The sequence below is a fragment of the Microcebus murinus genome, chromosome 14 (assembly GCF_040939455.1).
Source record: "Microcebus murinus isolate Inina chromosome 14, M.murinus_Inina_mat1.0, whole genome shotgun sequence".
NCBI lineage: Eukaryota > Metazoa > Chordata > Mammalia > Primates > Cheirogaleidae > Microcebus > Microcebus murinus.
The window spans coordinates 78,876,959-78,894,457 of NC_134117.1; the positions used below are offsets into that span (position 1 = coordinate 78,876,959).

Genomic DNA, 17,499 nt, shown 5'->3' on the forward strand with positions numbered 1-17,499 from the left:
CGCAATGAGATATCACTTAACTCCAGTGAGAATGGCACTTGTCAAAAAGTCCCAAAACAACAAATGATAGCATGGATGTGGAGAGATAGGAACACTCTTACACTGCTGGTGGGACTGCAAATTAATACAACCCCTGTGGAAAGTAATTTGGAGATATCTCAAAGAGCTAAAAATAGAAATACCATTTGATCCAGCAATCCCACTACTAGGCATCTACCCAAAGGAACAAAAGACATTCTATAATAAAGACATCTGCACTAGAATGTTTATGGCAGCACAGTTCACAATTGTAAAGACATGGAAACAACCAAAGTGCCCATCAATACTTGAGTGGATTAATAAAATGTGATATATGTTTACTATGGACTACTACTCAACTACAAAAAACAATGGTGAACTAGATCTCTTATATTATCCTGGATAGAGCCTAAGCCCATCCTTTGAAATGAGAAATCACAAGAATGGAAAAACAAGCACTGCATGTCCTCACCATCAAACTGGTACTAACTGATCAACACTAAGGTGCTCACATGGTAGTAATATTCACTGGGTGCTAGTCAGGTGGGAGGGGGATGTGGGGGTGGGTAAACTCACAATGAATGGATGCAGAGTGCAATGTATGGGGGAAGGGCACACTTACAGCCCTGGCTTGGGTGAGGCAAAGGCATATATTTTAAATAAAAGAACTTATTTTTTATTTAAAAAATAAAAAATTAAATTAAATGCAGTATAAAAAACAAGCCACATACTGAAAGAAGATATTTGCAACAATTGATAAAGGATTAGTGTCTAGATTATATAAAGAATGTTAATGACTTATTATGAAAGAGATAAGCACCCAGTAGCAGATGGATACACAGGCATGAATAGGTTCTTTTAGGAGGAAACATGACCAAAAATCATGTGAACAGATAACCAATTCCATCTGTAATTAGTACAATGCAAATTAAAACAAGATGTTTAATTAACAGCCAAAAATATAAAATTATTAAGTGTCATGAAAGATGATAAGCAAGAGAACCCTAATAGCTGTTGGGATAAGTATACCAGATTTCATTGATTCTAAAAATATCACTAACTTAAGATACTCCATTATTTTAAATACAACTCCAGAAGAAGAAACAAAAAACAAGACAAAAAATTCCCACCAATGCAATGCTTTTTAGCACTTGTAATTTTTAAGGTATATGTATATATATATATTGAAAGATTTATTTTAGAATTATTGAAGGGTTTTTTTTAAATCGTGTATCTTGTGCATTCAAAACTGAAGACAATATAATTGATAAGGTATTTCTAAAAATGTTTTATAATCACAATTTGACTCTTCCGAATCCCTTTTGAGTAAATGTTGCATATGCCCATGTTTTTTCAAACAATATAAGCTCTCTGCCATTCAAAATGTGAATAGAAGTTCTCTGAAAAGGAATTTAGAGAAAAGAGACTTTATTCCACTGAACAGTTTGCAAACTGGGGAGTTGGAGCCTTTGGTATAAAATGAAGGTGGCTTCCAGAGAACAAAGGGAGGGTTTGTCTTTTACAGAGAAATTTTTTGCCCAGATTACCTCTCCAGTCTGCTTATGCAAAGGAAGGAATCAAACTTTCTTAGTTCTGATTGGTTGACATTTGCTAAGCTCTGATTGGTTGACATAGGTCACAGACTATTGGTGGAGTCAGTCTTCATAAAGGAGAACAGGCAGCTATGGAAGACCCAAAGTTAAGCAGTCATGTGGTTTCCTGGGAACTCATACTATAGCATATGACTTCTAGTCAGCAAATGGTCACATGGCTCCAATTTGAATTTAGGCTAAGGTAGCTACTCAGGATTCATCTTGAAGGATTGACTCTTGCAAGGTGCACAAAAGCCATGCTCATGCAGCAGTTTCAACACATGCGTGTAAACTTTTCTACTCTTCCCCCCTTGAGAGGTGGACCTGTGTTCCCTCCCACTGAATCTTGGCGGCCTTGTGACTGCTTTGACCAATGGAACACAGTGGAAGTGACATGTGACTCCCAAAGTGATGTCACAAAAGGCTCTACAATCTCTTCCTTGCCCACTGGAAATACTCTTGGAACTCTGAGCTGTGAACAAAAGTTCTCTAAAAAGGAATTTGGAGGAAAGCAGCTTTATGTTAGTGAACAGTTTGCAAACCAGAAAGAGGCAGCCTCTGCTGTAAAATGAAGGTGTATTCCAGAGGACAAAGGGCAGGCTCAGGTTTTACAGCAAAATTTCCGGCCCAGGTTCCCAATCAGGTCTGTTTATGCAAATGAAGGCTTGAAACTTGCTTAGGTTTGATTGATCAACTGAGCTGAGCCAAGATTGGTCAATACAGCCGAACCCTAATTAGTTGATACAGCTGAGCCCTGATTGGCTGGAACAGGTGAGCTCTGATTGATTGGTTTCCAAGCTGAAAGATAAAAGGTACAGGTTTTTGGGAACTCAGAGCATATATGAGACCCCTCCCTAGTCAGCAAATGGTCACTTGGCTGTATTTTAAATTTAGATCCCCATAACCACTTGGATCCATCTTGAGAAATTAACTGTTTTACATTCACATTTTTTCACAAAGCCACCATGTAAGGTGTCTAAGCACCCTGAAATCACCATGCTGTTAGGAAGTCCAAGTCACATGGGAGGCCACATGCAGGATCTCTGTTAACATCCCAGCTGAGCACAGCTTTGGGGTCCTCAGGCCTAGCTGCCACACTCCTGAGTGATGACGCTGTCAGATCATTCCAGTCCCAGTCATTCAAGTCACGTTGGCAGCTCAAGTCTGCCTGTTAGAGGCCTTGGACATGTGGAGCCCTCCCCACTCTGCTCTGTCTGAATATCCTCAGAACCTGTGAGCATAATAAGATGGTTCTTGGGCCACCAAGAGCGGGTGGTTTGGTGCACGGCAGTGGAGAGCAGGCACGTCCCTTGTTCACAAGGACGTCGGCAGCATCGCACAGTCCTCGCCACCTTCTAGATCCCGCCCTCCCCTGGGGCACGTTGGTGCTCACGCAGATGCTGTCTCCGTTCCCAACCCCGGCCTCCCAGCTCCTTGACCCCTCACCCACAGTGACCTCCTTACCTGAGCCACCTCAGGTAGCTCTGTCACTTAACACAAAGGCAGGTTCTGAGGGGATGTGAAGGGACACCTGTGAGGGCAGCAAGGAGCACGAAGCCTTCCTCTTACACCCCTCAACGGCCCTGTGACTCCCACTTGAGATGGTCAATGTGTAGGGCAGAGCTGCAGGTCACAAAGTCACCATGTCAACCTTCCTGTCAATCATAACAACAGGGAATTCTGCCCCCAGGGTGGGGGAAGGGCAGGCAGGTAGCTGAGGCAGGTGTCCAAAGAGCCAGCTACTGTCCCTGGTCCCTGCAATCTGGGCAGGTACCTGGTGTTGGGCCACAGTGCTCACTGCGGAAGGGGCGTGGCCCCAAGCACAGGTGGAGGTGGCAGAGAGGGTGGCCAGAGGTGGCTGGTGCTCAGAGAACCTGGGCCTTGGCCCAGGGTCCCAAGAGTAAGCTGGGGTCACAGGGACAGCCAATAAAATGGGGAGCCAGAGCCCCCGGGTGCCTGGCTTCACTCTTGTCCTCCTGCTGCTGCCACCTCCATTGATGCTTAGCATGGGGAGCTTCCGGTACCACAGCGCTAATGGTAGAATCAACTATGACTACTCAAACCCATACCCCATGAGCTTCCAAGAGCAGAATGAGAGGGCTGGCAAAGGCCATGGAAAGAGGAGTCAGGAGTACTGCAATGGAGCCTTTGACATCTACTTCATTTTGGACAGGTGAGTGGTCCGTCCAACGCTGGTCCAAGGGCTGCCATACCCTGGGTCACTACAGGCAGGACATGGCCCTAACGAGGGGCAAGTTCAGTCTGTTGGTCAGATAGGGGGAACTAGTCCTTTGTGGTCTCTTTGTCTCCAGGAGAGGCAGGGGAAGGAACAGCCACAGGGGATCTGGGTGGGTCTGTCCCTCCAGCCACTTGGCCTGAATTTTTGTCCTCATGACCATAAGCAGTTACTTCTCAGCAGTTGTTTGAAGCTCACTGTAGGTTTTTGCCTCCCATTCTCAGAGATGGCTTTGTTGATTCTGTTGGCCATTCTAATAGTGTCACTGCTTAGAAAAGTCCTTTGCTTTGCAGCTTCTAAGTGCTTTTTCTACACCCTGGAGACTCAATGACAGTTCCTGCACTTTCAGGAGCAGCTTGGTCTGTCTCAGTGTGGTCCTGGGACAGCTGGGCTGTGCACTAGGCACCTTCCGACTCTCAAAGAAAGAAAGGGGGTGGGTCTTCGATCCTGGCGATGTTGTCTTGGTTGTGTTTCAGCTGCTGCCATTGGGCGGAACAGACTTGGTGGCTGCTCTCCAGTGGCAGTGGAGCGACTGTCAGTGGGTGCCGAAGCACCTCGGTGTGTCCAGAGCCCTCCCCTGCACTCCTGCATCCTCACATCCAGCCCAGGATGTGGAGGAGCGCAGGCATTTTTCTATCCTATTTCCTGGCCGAGGGGGGCTCCTGGAGCTTGGTGCAGTCCCAGAGGCAGGTGGCGTGACAAGACTTGGCGTCCTGCACTGCGCTCCCCCCCCCATCCCAGGTGGAGCTCCTCTGACGTCCTCGTTCCCTTGGATGCTAATGGTTGGCCACTGCTTGGCTGCCCTTGGGGAAGGGCCGCCTGGCTTTGGAAGCAGGCAGACCCCACTCACCAGCCACGTGGCCTTGGGCAAGTTGCTTCAAGTCTCTGTGCCTCAGTGTCCCCATCTGTGAAAAGGGTATCTTCATACCCACCTTGCCAGGTGTATGAGGAAGAAGGGAGAGTTCCTAGGTCAGATGCAATAGCCAAGGGAGAGTGTGACGTGAGCTGCCAGGCAAGGCAGAGTCACAGGCTGGGAACTCCCGGCACTGCAGGGGCCTGCCCCAGTCCTGGCTGCAGCTGTCTGTCCTCCAGTATCTGTTGTACACTGCAGTGTCACCTAGATACACCAGTGCAATGGGCAAAGCATAGAGTTTGAGGATAGATCGGGATTCAGATCCACAATAGCTGTGGCAATTATGACAAATTTCATGACCTGTCAGAGCCTCAAGTTGCTCATCTGTAAAATGGGAACCGTGCTGCGCACAAATTGAGATGCAACCTTGAGGAGGCAGTAGAATGCTGGAGAGGAGAAGGTTGCTCTTGAGTACCTGAGAATCACCACACAGAAGCATGATGTTCATGGGGTGCACCTTTATAGACACAGTCATTACTGGAGGGGAGAAGAGCTGCCTGGCAGATTTCCCTGAGCACATAACATACACAAGACGCCACCGAACACAGACACAGAGAAAAAGCCCAGGCTAAGGCACCAGCCTCAGTTTCATAGCACACTGTCTCTGGAACTAGGACAAGAACCTTAAGCCACAAGCCTCACGTTTCCCCTCCATACCTGGAATAGTTCCCGTCTCTGCAGGGCTATGCACACTGGCACTGACAACTGTGGGATGGCACAGACCGCGCACCTGGGCCGGTAGGACGGACGTGAGTGACTCTCACCTACATGGAAGGTGCATGAGTCCCAGCCCCCTTCAGCCTCCTCACTCTCTGTGCAGGAGCTAAGCAGAAGAAAACAGGAACAAGGATCAGGTAGTCGGGATGGAAGGGGGCTGCAGCTCTCCCTGCTGGTTGCGACATGAGGAACCAGGACAGCAGTGGCCAGGCCTGCTCCTGCCCTCCCCTGGCAGTGCCTGCTGGAAAATGCCTTCCCTCGCCAGTGGCTCAGCTTTGCAGACTGATAGGAAAGCTGGGCAATCGAGTGGTCTAAGGTGGCCATCCTCCCATGCCTGAGGCCCAGGCTCCTGCAGGGACTGTCTCCACGCCTCTGTGGGCCCTGGGAAGTGTGAGGGAGTGAGCAGAACCTGCGGGTGTCATGAGGAGGTGTAGCAGGTCAGACCTAGGCTTCCAAAAGGGTCCCCAGTCTGAGAGACAGGTCTGACACCCAAGAATGCAAGAGTCCAGCAGGGAATTTCCGGCCAGGTCTGGGTCACCCTCTGTGCCTGAGGCATCTGCTTTCAAGGGGCTGTGATGGCAGCGGTGCCAAAGAGCCCTGTCCTCACCCCAGCCACGCAGACAACTGGGAATGGCGAAACCCGAGGCAAGTGTGGCACCAGGAGGGTGACGCTTCAGAGTCGCCTGGAGGCTTTCTAGCTGCCACACCCAGCCGAGCTCCCCACTCTGCCTGGCATGAGCAGCTGTCCTGGTTGGCCACCAAATGCCCCTCATCCCGGGAAGCTCCTCCGGCCCAGACAGACAGGTCTGGGTGGCCGCGCTAGGCAGACCACTCAACTGACGGAAGTCCCCACCTAGGCTGACCGGGGTGACCACTGAGGGTGTGCCCAGCCCTCAGCTGTGTTGCGGTGGGGACAGGCTTGTTAACGAGCCTGCTGTGGGCTGGGGACACTGCCCACCCCGCGAATGTGCCTCATGGCCCTGACTCACGTCTCCATTGTTTTCAGGTCCGACAACATGAAGTCCTGGCCTGACCTTTACACCTGTGTGAAGCACATTGCAGGGAAATACGTAAAGTATGGCTGCCGTCTCCTCTGTGCTCTGGGGCTTTCCCTCTGGCAGGCAGAGGGCCCGTCTGATTAGGTTTGGTGAGCAGGGAGCCCCTCGTGGGGAGCACTTAGCCCCGCTGGCTTTTGGCTTTCTGAAGCAGGAGCAGGCCAGCGCTCACTGGCCTGCGCTCAGTGGCCCGCCCCTGCCTGAGAGCCAGGTGAATGGCAGAGGCCACTGCCGCCCTGGAGGCCCTCGCAGGCTGGGGAAGGGAAGCTGGGCAGAGCAGTGGCTCAGTAACAGCCCTGGCTACACCGCGCTGAGGCCCAAGGAAAGGGACACAGAACTCACCAAGGAAGGTTACGGAAACAGAGAATTCCCGGGGACAAAGTCAAGGATGGCTTCCCAGTGGAAGTAGAACTTTGAACTGGGTCTTGTAGGCTGGAGAGGACGCAGCCACAGGAGCCATCAGGTGACCTGTGGTGCCGTGAGGGGTCTGGCTCGCCTGGGGCCTGGGGCCAACTCGGGAGGGCTGGAGCCTGAGGCTGGGCAGGCCAGCTTGGGGCCAGGGACACAGGAGCTCATGGTGCCAGCCCAAGGTCTCCGATTCCTGCTGGGAGCCACAGGGAGCCAGAGAAGGTTCTTGCGCAGGGGAGTGACGTCATCAGGGTTGTGCTGCGGGGACAAAAGTCTGACAACTGTGGGGGACGTGGGTGGTGACAAGAGCAGGAGCGCAGCTGGGACATGTGGCAGCAGCTTCCCTGAGGGGCACAGGGGTCAGCAGGCAGGAAGGCAGTGGTCAGGGGAGGACAGGGAGGAGGTGTGCGTGGTCGCCAGGAGGGAGGGCGATTTCTCTGAGATGGGTGAAGGGACCAGGAGCTGCCCAGTAGAGGAGAGGCCAGTGGGAGGGAGGCGCTGGTGGAGGTGTGGGTCGTCGGGTGCGTGTGGGCGTCTGGGTGCTGGAGTGCAGGGACGGAGCAGGTTGCCTCCGGGGGCCCCACCTCCACAGGCCTCAGATCCCTTCACTAACTCACCTGGCCCCCCCGTGCTCCACACGGGCCACAGCGCGGAAGAGCTGGGGTGGGGAGCAGGCGGGTGGTGCTCACCCCTCCCTGGCAGCTCACTGATGCCCACTGGAGCCTGTGCCTGTGGCTTCTCACCGGCACGTATTTCCTCCCCAGCCCGAAGCTGCGAATGTCCTTCATCACCTTCTCTACAAAAGCTGAAGTCAACATCTGGCTCACCTCAAACAGGTAAGTGCTAGTGTGAACTCTCAAGGAGTCCTGGTGGGCTGGGCCACAGGGAGTTCCAGGGAGCCGAGGGTTCCCCGAGACCTCAGTGGGGACCCTGCCAGGGCATAGCCTGGGCCCTGTACGGTGCTCCTCGCACCCTGCGGCTAGCCCCAGCTCCCCTGTGCCCTCTGACCCCTGGCTGCACTGGACCTGCAGAGTCCTGTGCCCCCGAGTCCTCCGCCTCCCACCCTCTGTCCCTGCCCTCCCTCTGTCCTGCCTCCTCTCCTGGGAGGTGGCTGTGAGGATCCGGGGCCCAGGGGCCTGGTGTGTGTGGGTCCTGGTGAACACAGCCTGTGCTGGGCACGGCTCTGTGCCTGGCCCTCTCGGCCCTGGCCAGTGGGGACAGGAGCCGGTCTGAGCGCGGGGCAGTGCTGGGGAATTTAGTGCAGGGTGCCTGGTCCGGGGCGGGTCCCCAACAGGGGCCCGTGGGTGGGTCCAGAGCCAGAGGCCAGGCTGGGGTGCTAGAGGGCGGCAGGACGAGCAAGTGTCCAGGCGGCTGGAGGGTCCCAGTAGGGGAGCCTGGCCTGGCGGTGGGTGTCCTGAGGGTTCCGGGTGGGCTGGGAGGTGAAGGACCCCTTGGGGAGCCAAGGCGTGGAGCGGGGTGCGGAGCGGGTGCGGCACGGGGAGGAGAGGGCGCTGCGCACCGCGTGGTGCCTGGGCCGCCCGGGCAGCTTCGAGGGGAGCAGGCAGGCGTGCCGCTCCGCGGGCTGCGGCGGCTGGGGGTGTGTCCCGTGCTGTGGGTTGGGGGAGACCTGAGTGGGCCTGATGGGGGAGAATCAAGGATGTGGGGAAGGACCTGGCCGGTGGCCAGAGAGCAGTGGGAGCTGGGCTGGGCCCAGCCCAGTGTGGCCTCCCCTGGGCACGCAGGGCACGGCCTCCTCCCTGGGCCGGCGGGGCAGGGCCCTCAGAGCTGCCCTGGCCGCTCTCTGCCGGCAGCGCGGGGCAGGCCCTCAGGGTCCACACGTGGCTCAGCCTTGCTGTGCTGGCTCAGCCTGTCACATTGGATTAGCCAGACGCTGGGCCCCCCTTTCCTGGCCCAGTCCTGCCACCAGAACCAGCCCCGCCTGCCCACCGCGTCCTGTCGGCTCTAACAGCGGCTGACAGGCCTCATCCCAGAGCCGGCGCGCCCACCTCTGCCCTCCTGCGGGAGCACAGGCCGCCAAGGGCCCCAGGGCTCCGAGTGAGATTTGCTGCTTCCTCGGCAGGATGAAGGGGAGGGAGATAGAGTCAGGCCAGGCTGTGAGGCCGTGGGGGTGGGTGCAGGCCTGGGGGCTTAGCAGGTGACCTTTGCCACGCTCAGCCTCGGGTTAGGTTAGAGCGGGGGTTAGATGGCCGGCCCCATTGCCAGGCCCTGACTGGCAGTTGCACCTCTCTGGGTTAGGCTGAGGGTTTCAGTCAGGGTTTGGAAAGCTCGTCCCTTGGGAGGGCCTGGCCTGCAGCTGCACGTCCCTGGGAAACTCTGACACTCACCGCGGATGGTCCAAGCAGGGCCCTTGGGGATGTCCCTGAGGCCTGCGTCCCTGCGACAGGGAGGAGCTCAGACAGGGCCAGGTCATACCCATTGACATGGGACTGGCCGATCAGCCCAAGCCCCTCCCTGCCACTGCTCACTAAATCACAGAGAAAGACAGAAAATCTGCTGTCGCACTCACAGTGAGGAATGGGCAGGACATGGCACTTGCCCAGCCCCCTCTGCCATCCAGGCAGGTGTCCACAGTGGACAAGGGCTCCAGGCTAGCTTGGGGCTGTTTCTTAGCAGTCAAACCTCTCCACCTCCATCCGCTTTTTTATAATTTTTTCAGAGAAAGCATCCGTGACCAACTTACCCTATTGGAGGACATTGAACCTCACGGAGAAACTAACTTGCAGAAAGGAATTAGAAAGGTATAATCCTGTAGAACTCACAGAGTCTATTCCAGTTTCCAAGGTCTTACCATTACTGGGTTCACCTCACCGTCCATCCCCATATTTCTTCATTTCCTTGCAGGCAAATGAGCAGATTCGACAAGCCATGTCTGACGGTAAGTGCCTGCTGCCTGCATGGCGTCAGGTACGGGGCAGACCGGGGCTCAGGGAGGTCTGTGTGCGGATCCCTGTGGCTGGTGGAGCACGTGGCGCCCCCGCTCTGAGCTCCAGGCTCCTCCCTGTGCAGGGAGCGTGGCCAGCCCAGGGTGCGCTGAGAACTCCTGAGATCACACGTGTGTCTGTCCCTGGTTCTTAGCAAATAGGCGGTGTGGCCCTGCAGTTGGGCCGGGGGAGAAGAAAAGGGGGAAGCCGGGGACCCTGAGAGAACAGCCGCTTTCCCTCGAGGGCGCCTCTGTCCTTGTCCTGTCCAGTGTCCCCTCCGGCTGACTTGCATCCCATGACGGTGTCTCAGATGGTGCCAAAGGCTGCAGGGCGCAGCCGACCAGTCCCTCCGCTGTGGACCTGCGGCTCCTGTTGGGAGGGAGGTGCCTGGTGGGGAGGGTGTCGGGTAGGCGTGGGCCCTGCCGGTGTGGCTGACCTGGAGTCCTGACCCGGGCCCAGCGCTGCTGCCGGCAGGAGCAGGACCCACCCCTCGCAGCCCCCTGAGCCTGCTTTTCACAGGAGCGCCTGGCTGGCCTCCTCTGGCCACGGCCCGGCTTGCGCTTGTGGGCGGTGGCCGGGGCTGCTCTTCAGGCAGAGGGTTGCGGCGTGGCAGGTGGCCTACTGGGAAGGCCTTGAACTGCCTCTGTCCCCATCTGTAAAATGGGTCCTGGGCTGAGGCCCTTCTCACTCTGGGAGTCTCTGAGTGGCGGGTGCTCAGGTCTGGGCAGCCTCTCCCCAGGAGGATGAGGTGCGGGCAGCACCCGGCCATGTCCTGAAGTGTCAGTGCTGTGGCCCTGGCAGCCTGGGGCAGTCCTGGAGCTTCTGGAGGTCACCCTGGTGCCTTTGCCGACCAGGCCATTGCTTGCCTCCCCTGCAGACATCAAGGTGTCCAGCGTGATTATCATTTTCCTCAGTGGAAAACTGATGCCAGAAACATTTAAGGAGACGCAGGAGGAAGTGAGTGCACCCCATCATCCCCAGCCCCCTGCTGCAGTGTCCGGGTGACTTGCACTCCATGCCTTCTTTCTCTCAGCTTGCCAAGGCTCAGAGAATGGGGGCGTACATCTACTTCGTGAGTGCGAACGTGAACAACAGAGAGCAGGTAATTCAGGACAGGTAACTGGGTGCCAGTGTTGAGCCCAGGTGGGGAAAGGTGTCACAGCTTTCCCAGGGCCACCCAGAGGGTGCTCTTCTAACCTGCCCCAAGGAATTCAGGGCACTGACGGCACTGCAGAGGCACTCATAAATCCTCCCACAGCAGAGGGGAGGGTGGGAACTTCTTGCTCACTGAGAGTGGGCTGCTGGCAGGGCCAGGGGCTGGCCCTCAGAGTCTGCCACCCTACTGTTCCCATGGCATGTGGGCAAGACACTGTCTCCTGGGCCTGGGGACCTGTTGTACCCTCACCCCCTGGCTGGGGCTCCAAGCCACCTCCTCTCTCTGTAGGTGGAAGCACTTGTAGACAGCCCAGACCACAGGTTCGCATTAGGCAACGGACCCGCTGAGCGGTATGGCCTAGTGGACTTGGTGAGTGGGGCCGAAGCCAGGGGAGGGGCAGCCAGGCACCAGTGCCCGGGCTCACACTCCCTGCCCTGTGCACCCTCTTGCTGTTCTAGATCGGAACAAAGGCCTGTCTTGAGGTTCGATCTGTGGAGCCTTCCACTGTGTGCCTGGGAGGTAAGTGCAGCGGCAGCCCTGCTGCGGCCGTGCGGTGTGCTGCGGCCGTGCGGTGTGCAGAGGCCGTGCGGTGTGCAGAGGCCGTGCGGTGTGCAGAGGCCGTGCGGTGTGCTGCGGCCGTGCGGTGTGCAGAGGCCGTGCGGTGTGCTGCGGCCGTGCGGCGTGCAGAGGCCGTGCGGCGTGCTGCGGCCGTGCGGCGTGCTGCGGCCGTGCGGCGTGCAGAGGCCGTGCGGCGTGCAGAGGCCGTGCGGCGTGCAGAGGCCGTGCGGCGTGCTGCGGCCGTGCGGCGTGCAGAGGCCGTGCGGCGTGCTGCGGCCGTGCGGCGTGCAGAGGCCGTGCGGCGTGCAGAGGCCGTGCGGCGTGCAGAGGCCGTGTGGCGGCGGCATCCCTGCTACGGGCCGTGCGGCGTGCAGAGGCCGTGCGGCGTGCAGAGGCCGTGCGGCGTGCAGAGGCCGTGCGGCGTGCAGAGGCCGTGCGGTATGCAGAGGCCGTGTGGCGGCGGCATCCCTGCTACGGGCCGTGCGGTGTGCAGAGGCCACGCGGCGTGCAGAGGCCGTGCGGCGTGCAGAGGCCGTGTGGCGGCGGCATCCCTGCTACGGGCCGTGCGGTGTGCAGAGGCCGTGCGGCGTGCAGAGGCCGTGTGGAGTATGTGTGGCTCTCTGAGTGCGCAGCTGTGCGGCTCTGCTGCTGTTTGGTGTTTGCATGCGCTGTGTGCTGTGTGTGCTGTGCACTGTGTGTGCTGTGGTGATATGTTTGGTGTATTTATGGTTTGTATGGGGTGTATGTTTCTGGTGTGGCATGTTTATGTGGTGTGTGTCATGTATGTGTGCTGTGTGAGAGGTGGGTGTGGTGTGGTGTGTTTCTGTGTGCATGTGGTGTGTGCATCCGCAACGTATAAACAGACAAGAGCAACCAGCAGGGCTTGTCCCAGAAGCCCAGGCTGCTGCAGGACCTGGAACGTCCCTGTCACTCACCACATCAATGACAGGGGGAGAGAAACCGGGCGCTTGTCTCAATGGGGAAGAAAACGAGTCGGGCACAGTCCAACCTCCACATCCCGCTAGGGACAGGAGGGGACCTGCACGGCCTGACAAAGGCACCACACAGGCCCCAGGGCTCACAGCCCCCAGCGGTTATGCCAGCGCCTGTCCTGAGGTCAGGAAAGTGACAAGGACACCCTCGCCAAGCTGAGGCCCCACTGGTGTGCAGAGGACGCCCTGTGTGGTGTAAGGTGGTGACATCTGTGTGCTGAGCTCTGTGGGTGCAGGCGGGGTCCCCACACTACAGGTGTTTGTATGACTGCGGCTGCCCTGGGTGTGCTTCCTTCGTGGGGACAGTGCTCAGCTGGGTGCAGCTGGGTCCAGACCAGCTGCAGGCTCTGCCTCCATGTTCCTAACTGGAAGGTGCCTTTGCACTAGGCTGTGGGGACAGACACACCATGCTCGAGTGCGAGCTCTGCGCCTGCGGGCACGCAACCTGGAGCAATTGCCTGACGCCCGCCAGCTCCAGCGGAGGCTCCTGTGAGCGGAGATGCTGCCGCCAGGTGTGTCGTGAGATGCACAGGCCGTGGGCTGTGCGGAGGCTGGCACAGGACTGGCAGCTGGTTGGGCCCGAGAAGCAGTAGCTGGTGTGATATTTCCATCTCTGCCCCTGGCTTCTGGTCCCAGTCCCCGTGCCATGCGAAGGGTGGGGGTGGGGTAGAGGCTGCAGTGCTGGGGGGTAGAGAGACCCCCGTGCCCTGAAGGGTCTCTTCCTGCTGCTCCTGCCGTAAAGCAGCCTGGCCGTGCAGCCGGCCTGACAGCTGCAGCCGCGCATGTCCTCTGGACACACAGTCCGTGGCGTCGGAGCAGCCCTGTCACGGCCCAGGTGAGGATGTGAGTTGTCACTCCTCCCTCCCAGCAGCTGAGTCGAGGTGACAGGTGCCCTCTGTCCACCAGCTCAGCACACTGCCTCTGCCTGAGTGGCCAGCGGTCCCAGCCCTGACCTGTCAACTGATCTATGCAAAGCTGCCCCACACAGGGGGACAGTCCCGTGGAGGGAAAGCCAAGGCAGCATCCTGACCCCAAGCCAAGTAGAAGGAGCCATGCGCTCTCTCTCTCTCCATCAATCCATCTTATATTTTGACACATTTTAAAGCAGGTTCAGTGTCATCAGGCTACTTCACCCCTAAATCCTTCAGCTTGCATATGTTTAGTTAGGGGCCCTACCTTTGTTTACATTTTCTTTTAGAAATGCATAAATCTTAAGTGTGTCATCTGATGAGTTTTGACAGGGACACACAACACCTGTGCACCGCAGACCCCATGAGGGTGCAAAAGGTTACCACGATCCCCAGACCCTGTCCCAGGAGATCCTACCCATGTGCTCTGGAAGCAGCTGCCATTCTGATTTTTCTAACCATAGAAGGTTTTGCCTGTTTGGACACATCACAACAGTGGAATGGTAGAGTAGGAGGGAAGGCCTGGCTTCCCGCCCACAGGGCCCTGGCTCCAAGATCTGTGCAGGCCAGGTGTGCTGCTGCAGGCTGCAGGTGGCTGCATGGCATGCTTCCTCCTGGGTGTGACTGCCCAGAGTGGGTGTCCCACGACTCTGCCCCGCTGGGCACACCCAGTGGTGGATCACAGTAGGACACGGTACAAGGAGGCCTTTCCCTCGAGGCCTGGGTCCAGGGCATGCTGAACTGCGTGTCTGCAGCGCGGCTGGAAAACCGGCTCTGTGGAATGGCTGGGGCAGGCAGTGCTGGGCAGGGCAGGGCTAGACAGAGGCCCTGTGGCCTGCAGAGGCATCCCCGCAGCCGGCCTGGGTAGCCACTGTCCTGCCACTATGGTGAGGTTCCTCTTCGGTCCAATCATCATCACTTCCCTGACATAACCACCAAAAACAGTGGATAATTTATACATAGATGTCTATCTACATATTCTTGAAAAAGATATTTTTACACAAATGGGGTCATCTGGTACATAACATTTTCAACTCCCGCATAGTATAGGTTGAGATTTTTAAATTTGAAAATCTGAAATTCAAAATGTTCCAAAATTCAAAACTCTTTGAGCACAGAGCTGGTGATCAAAGGAAATGTTCACTGGAGCATTTCAGATTGCAGATTTTCAGATGTGGGTGCTGATCAAGTAAGAACAATGCAAATATCCCAAACTCCACACAAACCGGGAAAACGAAGTGCTTCTCATCCCACTCATTTCAATGAGGAATACTCTATCTGTATTCCATTACCTGGACGGACCTACTTTATTTCTTCACTCTCCCTTGGTGGATAATGAAGTTGGTTCCTGATTTGTCACTATTACTAGCCATGTTCCTGCAGGCACCTGATGTTTACCTGTCTGTGCATGTGGCTCCCTGGTTCCCTGAGTTGGAGACCAGCAGTAGAGTGGCTGCATTGAGGGCACACATGTGTTAACAGTTGGTCAGTAGTGTTGTATTTCTGTCCAAGTGGCTGTGACAAACGGCATGTTGTTGTCCCAGTCCTCACCCCTCCCCAGCCCAAGGGACTTTCTTCTGTCATTCTTGCAAGTCGGCAGCCTTCCCTTACTGCTCAGTATGGCATGGACTTCACTCCCTGGCCTCAGGGAGCACCTAAGGATTTCAGGGTGGCAAAGCCCTGGCTGAGTTTCCCTGTAGAAGGGCCAAGGCAGGTGTCTTTCACGGACTCCTTGGGTCAGGGCCCAATCAGGGAGAGGCCCCCTGAATGCTCAAGACCCAGTCACCTCCTCTTGGACCCCCAGTGACACCAGATGAAAATTTGGCCTGGCAGAAACACAGATGTTCGTTCAAGCACAGTTGCTTCCTTGTAGGCGCCCCCCAAGAATTCAGTTTTGGGGACAGACCACCATGAATAGTGAGATAAAGTGCACACAGCCCTCCACTCTTCCTCACTCAGACTTCTGAATGTTGCCCTTGCAGAATCCAAGCAAGTGGTTATTCATGGATATGGCTTTAATAATGCAAAGGAGAAGGACCAAGTTATTTGCAGATTCAAGTTCAGGAACACCAAAGTCATTGGTGAGTAGCGTTCTCCAAAATTCAAAATGTTCCAATGAGCATTTCCTTGGAGCATGACATTGACGTTCAAGTTTCAGATTTGGGATCATTCTGGATTTCTGATATTTGGACTAAGGATGCTCACTCAACCTATGGTTGCACTAAGTAAGATCACATGGGTAGAACAGTTGGTGCATGAGAGGGCGTTATAATTTTTAAATTTGTATACATTTGTGGGATGCAAGTGCAATTTTACTACGTTGACATATTGCACTGTGGTGAAGATCAGGGCGTGGCTCGCTCACTGCAGCGACGCACGCTGACACTGTGCCCCGAGCAGCTTCCCATCACCCACCCTCCCAAGCCTCCGCCCCTCTGAGTCTCCAATGCCCATGACTCCACACTCGGCTCCCATGTGTACACATTATTTAGCTCCAACTTATAAGTGAAAACATGCAGTATTTGTCTATCTGTGCCTGAGTTGTTTCACTTAAGAAAATGGCCTCCAGTTCCATTGATGTTGTGGCAAATGACAGGATTTCATCCTTTTTTAGGGCAGAATAGTGTTCCCTTGTGTATATTCCACAATTTCCTTATCTAATCCTCCATTTATGGGCAGTTAGTTTGATTCCACCTTTGCTATTGTGAATAGTACTGCTGTAAACATGTGAATGCAGTAAATTTTTGATATAATGATTTCTTTTCCTTTGAGTAGATACCCCGTAATAGAATAGTTGGATCGAATGGTAGGCCTATTTTTGCTTCTTTGAGAAATCTTCATACTGTTTTACATAGAGCTTAAAGTAATTACATTCCTCCCAACAGTGTATAAGAGCTCCCTTTCCTCCACGTTCTCACCAACCTCTGTTATTTTTGTCATTTTTAGTAATAACCATTCTGACTGGTATAAGATGGTATCTTACTATGGTTTTATTTTTTTTTCATTTTTTTATTTTAGTGTATTTTGGGGGTACAAGTGTTAAGGTTACGTATATTGCCCATGCCCCCCTGCCCCCTCGAGTCAGAGCCTCAAGCATGACCATCCCCCAAACATTGCACATCTCATAGTATATTGTGCTTGTATATGCTATTCCCCTCCTTCCCCTCCCACCTGCCTGACACCCAATAAATGTTATTCCTACATTTCCACTGAGGTGTTGATCAGTTACTACCAATTTGCTGGGGAGTACATGTGGTGCTTGTTTTTCCATTCTTGAGATACTTCACTTAGTAGAATGGGTTCCAGCTCTATCCAGGAAAATACAAGAGGTGCTATATCACCATTGTTTCTTAAAGCTGAATAGTACTCCATGGTATATATATACCACATTTTATTAAACCACTCATGAATTGATGGACACTTGGGTTGTTTCCACAACTTTGCAATTGTGAATTGTGTTGCTATAAACATTTGAGTGCAGGTGTCTTTTTCATAAAGTGACTTTTGATCTCTTGGGTAGATGCCCAGTAGTGGAATTGCTGGATCAAATGGTAGATCTACTTGTATCGCTTTAAGGTATCTCCGTATTGCTTTCCACAGAGGTTGAACTAGTTTGCAGTCCCACCAGCAGTGTAGGAGTGTTCCTATCTCTCCACATCCATGCCAGCATTTATTGTTTGGGGACTTTTTGATAAAGGACATTCTCGCTGGAGTTAAGTGATATCTCATTGTGGTTTTGATTTGCATCTTCCTGATGATTAGAGATGTTGAGCATTTTTTCATATATTTGTTGACCATTATTCTGTCTTCTTTTGAGAAGTTTCTGTTCATTTCCATTGCCCATGTTTTGATAGGGTTGTTTGATTTTTTCTTGCTGATTTTCCTGAGTTCTAAATAGATTCTAGTTATCAGCCCTTTATCAGATGTGTAGCTTGCAAAAATTTTCTGCCATTCTGGGGGTTGTCTGTTTGCTCTCTTGACAGTTTCTTTGGCTGTGCAGAAGC

At 54.5% G+C, this 17,499-nt stretch overlaps 1 protein-coding gene across 1 annotated transcript in view; it reads left to right on the forward strand.

The window, feature by feature from the left end:
* The first annotated feature begins 3,288 nt into the window (after nucleotides 1-3,288).
* Nucleotides 3,289-17,499, forward strand: part of LOC142875692 (anthrax toxin receptor-like) — a 38,996-nt gene continuing 24,785 nt past the window's right edge. Inside the window, exons 1-10 of the mRNA XM_076010407.1 lie at nucleotides 3,289-3,783; nucleotides 6,483-6,551; nucleotides 7,704-7,775; nucleotides 9,617-9,698; nucleotides 9,802-9,835; nucleotides 10,759-10,838; nucleotides 10,915-10,983; nucleotides 11,326-11,406; nucleotides 11,496-11,556; nucleotides 15,478-15,576. Coding sequence (XP_075866522.1) covers nucleotides 3,542-3,783; nucleotides 6,483-6,551; nucleotides 7,704-7,775; nucleotides 9,617-9,698; nucleotides 9,802-9,835; nucleotides 10,759-10,838; nucleotides 10,915-10,983; nucleotides 11,326-11,406; nucleotides 11,496-11,556; nucleotides 15,478-15,576 — 889 coding nt within the window. The 5' untranslated portion in view covers nucleotides 3,289-3,541. The remainder of the gene's footprint in view (nucleotides 3,784-6,482; nucleotides 6,552-7,703; nucleotides 7,776-9,616; nucleotides 9,699-9,801; nucleotides 9,836-10,758; nucleotides 10,839-10,914; nucleotides 10,984-11,325; nucleotides 11,407-11,495; nucleotides 11,557-15,477; nucleotides 15,577-17,499) is intronic.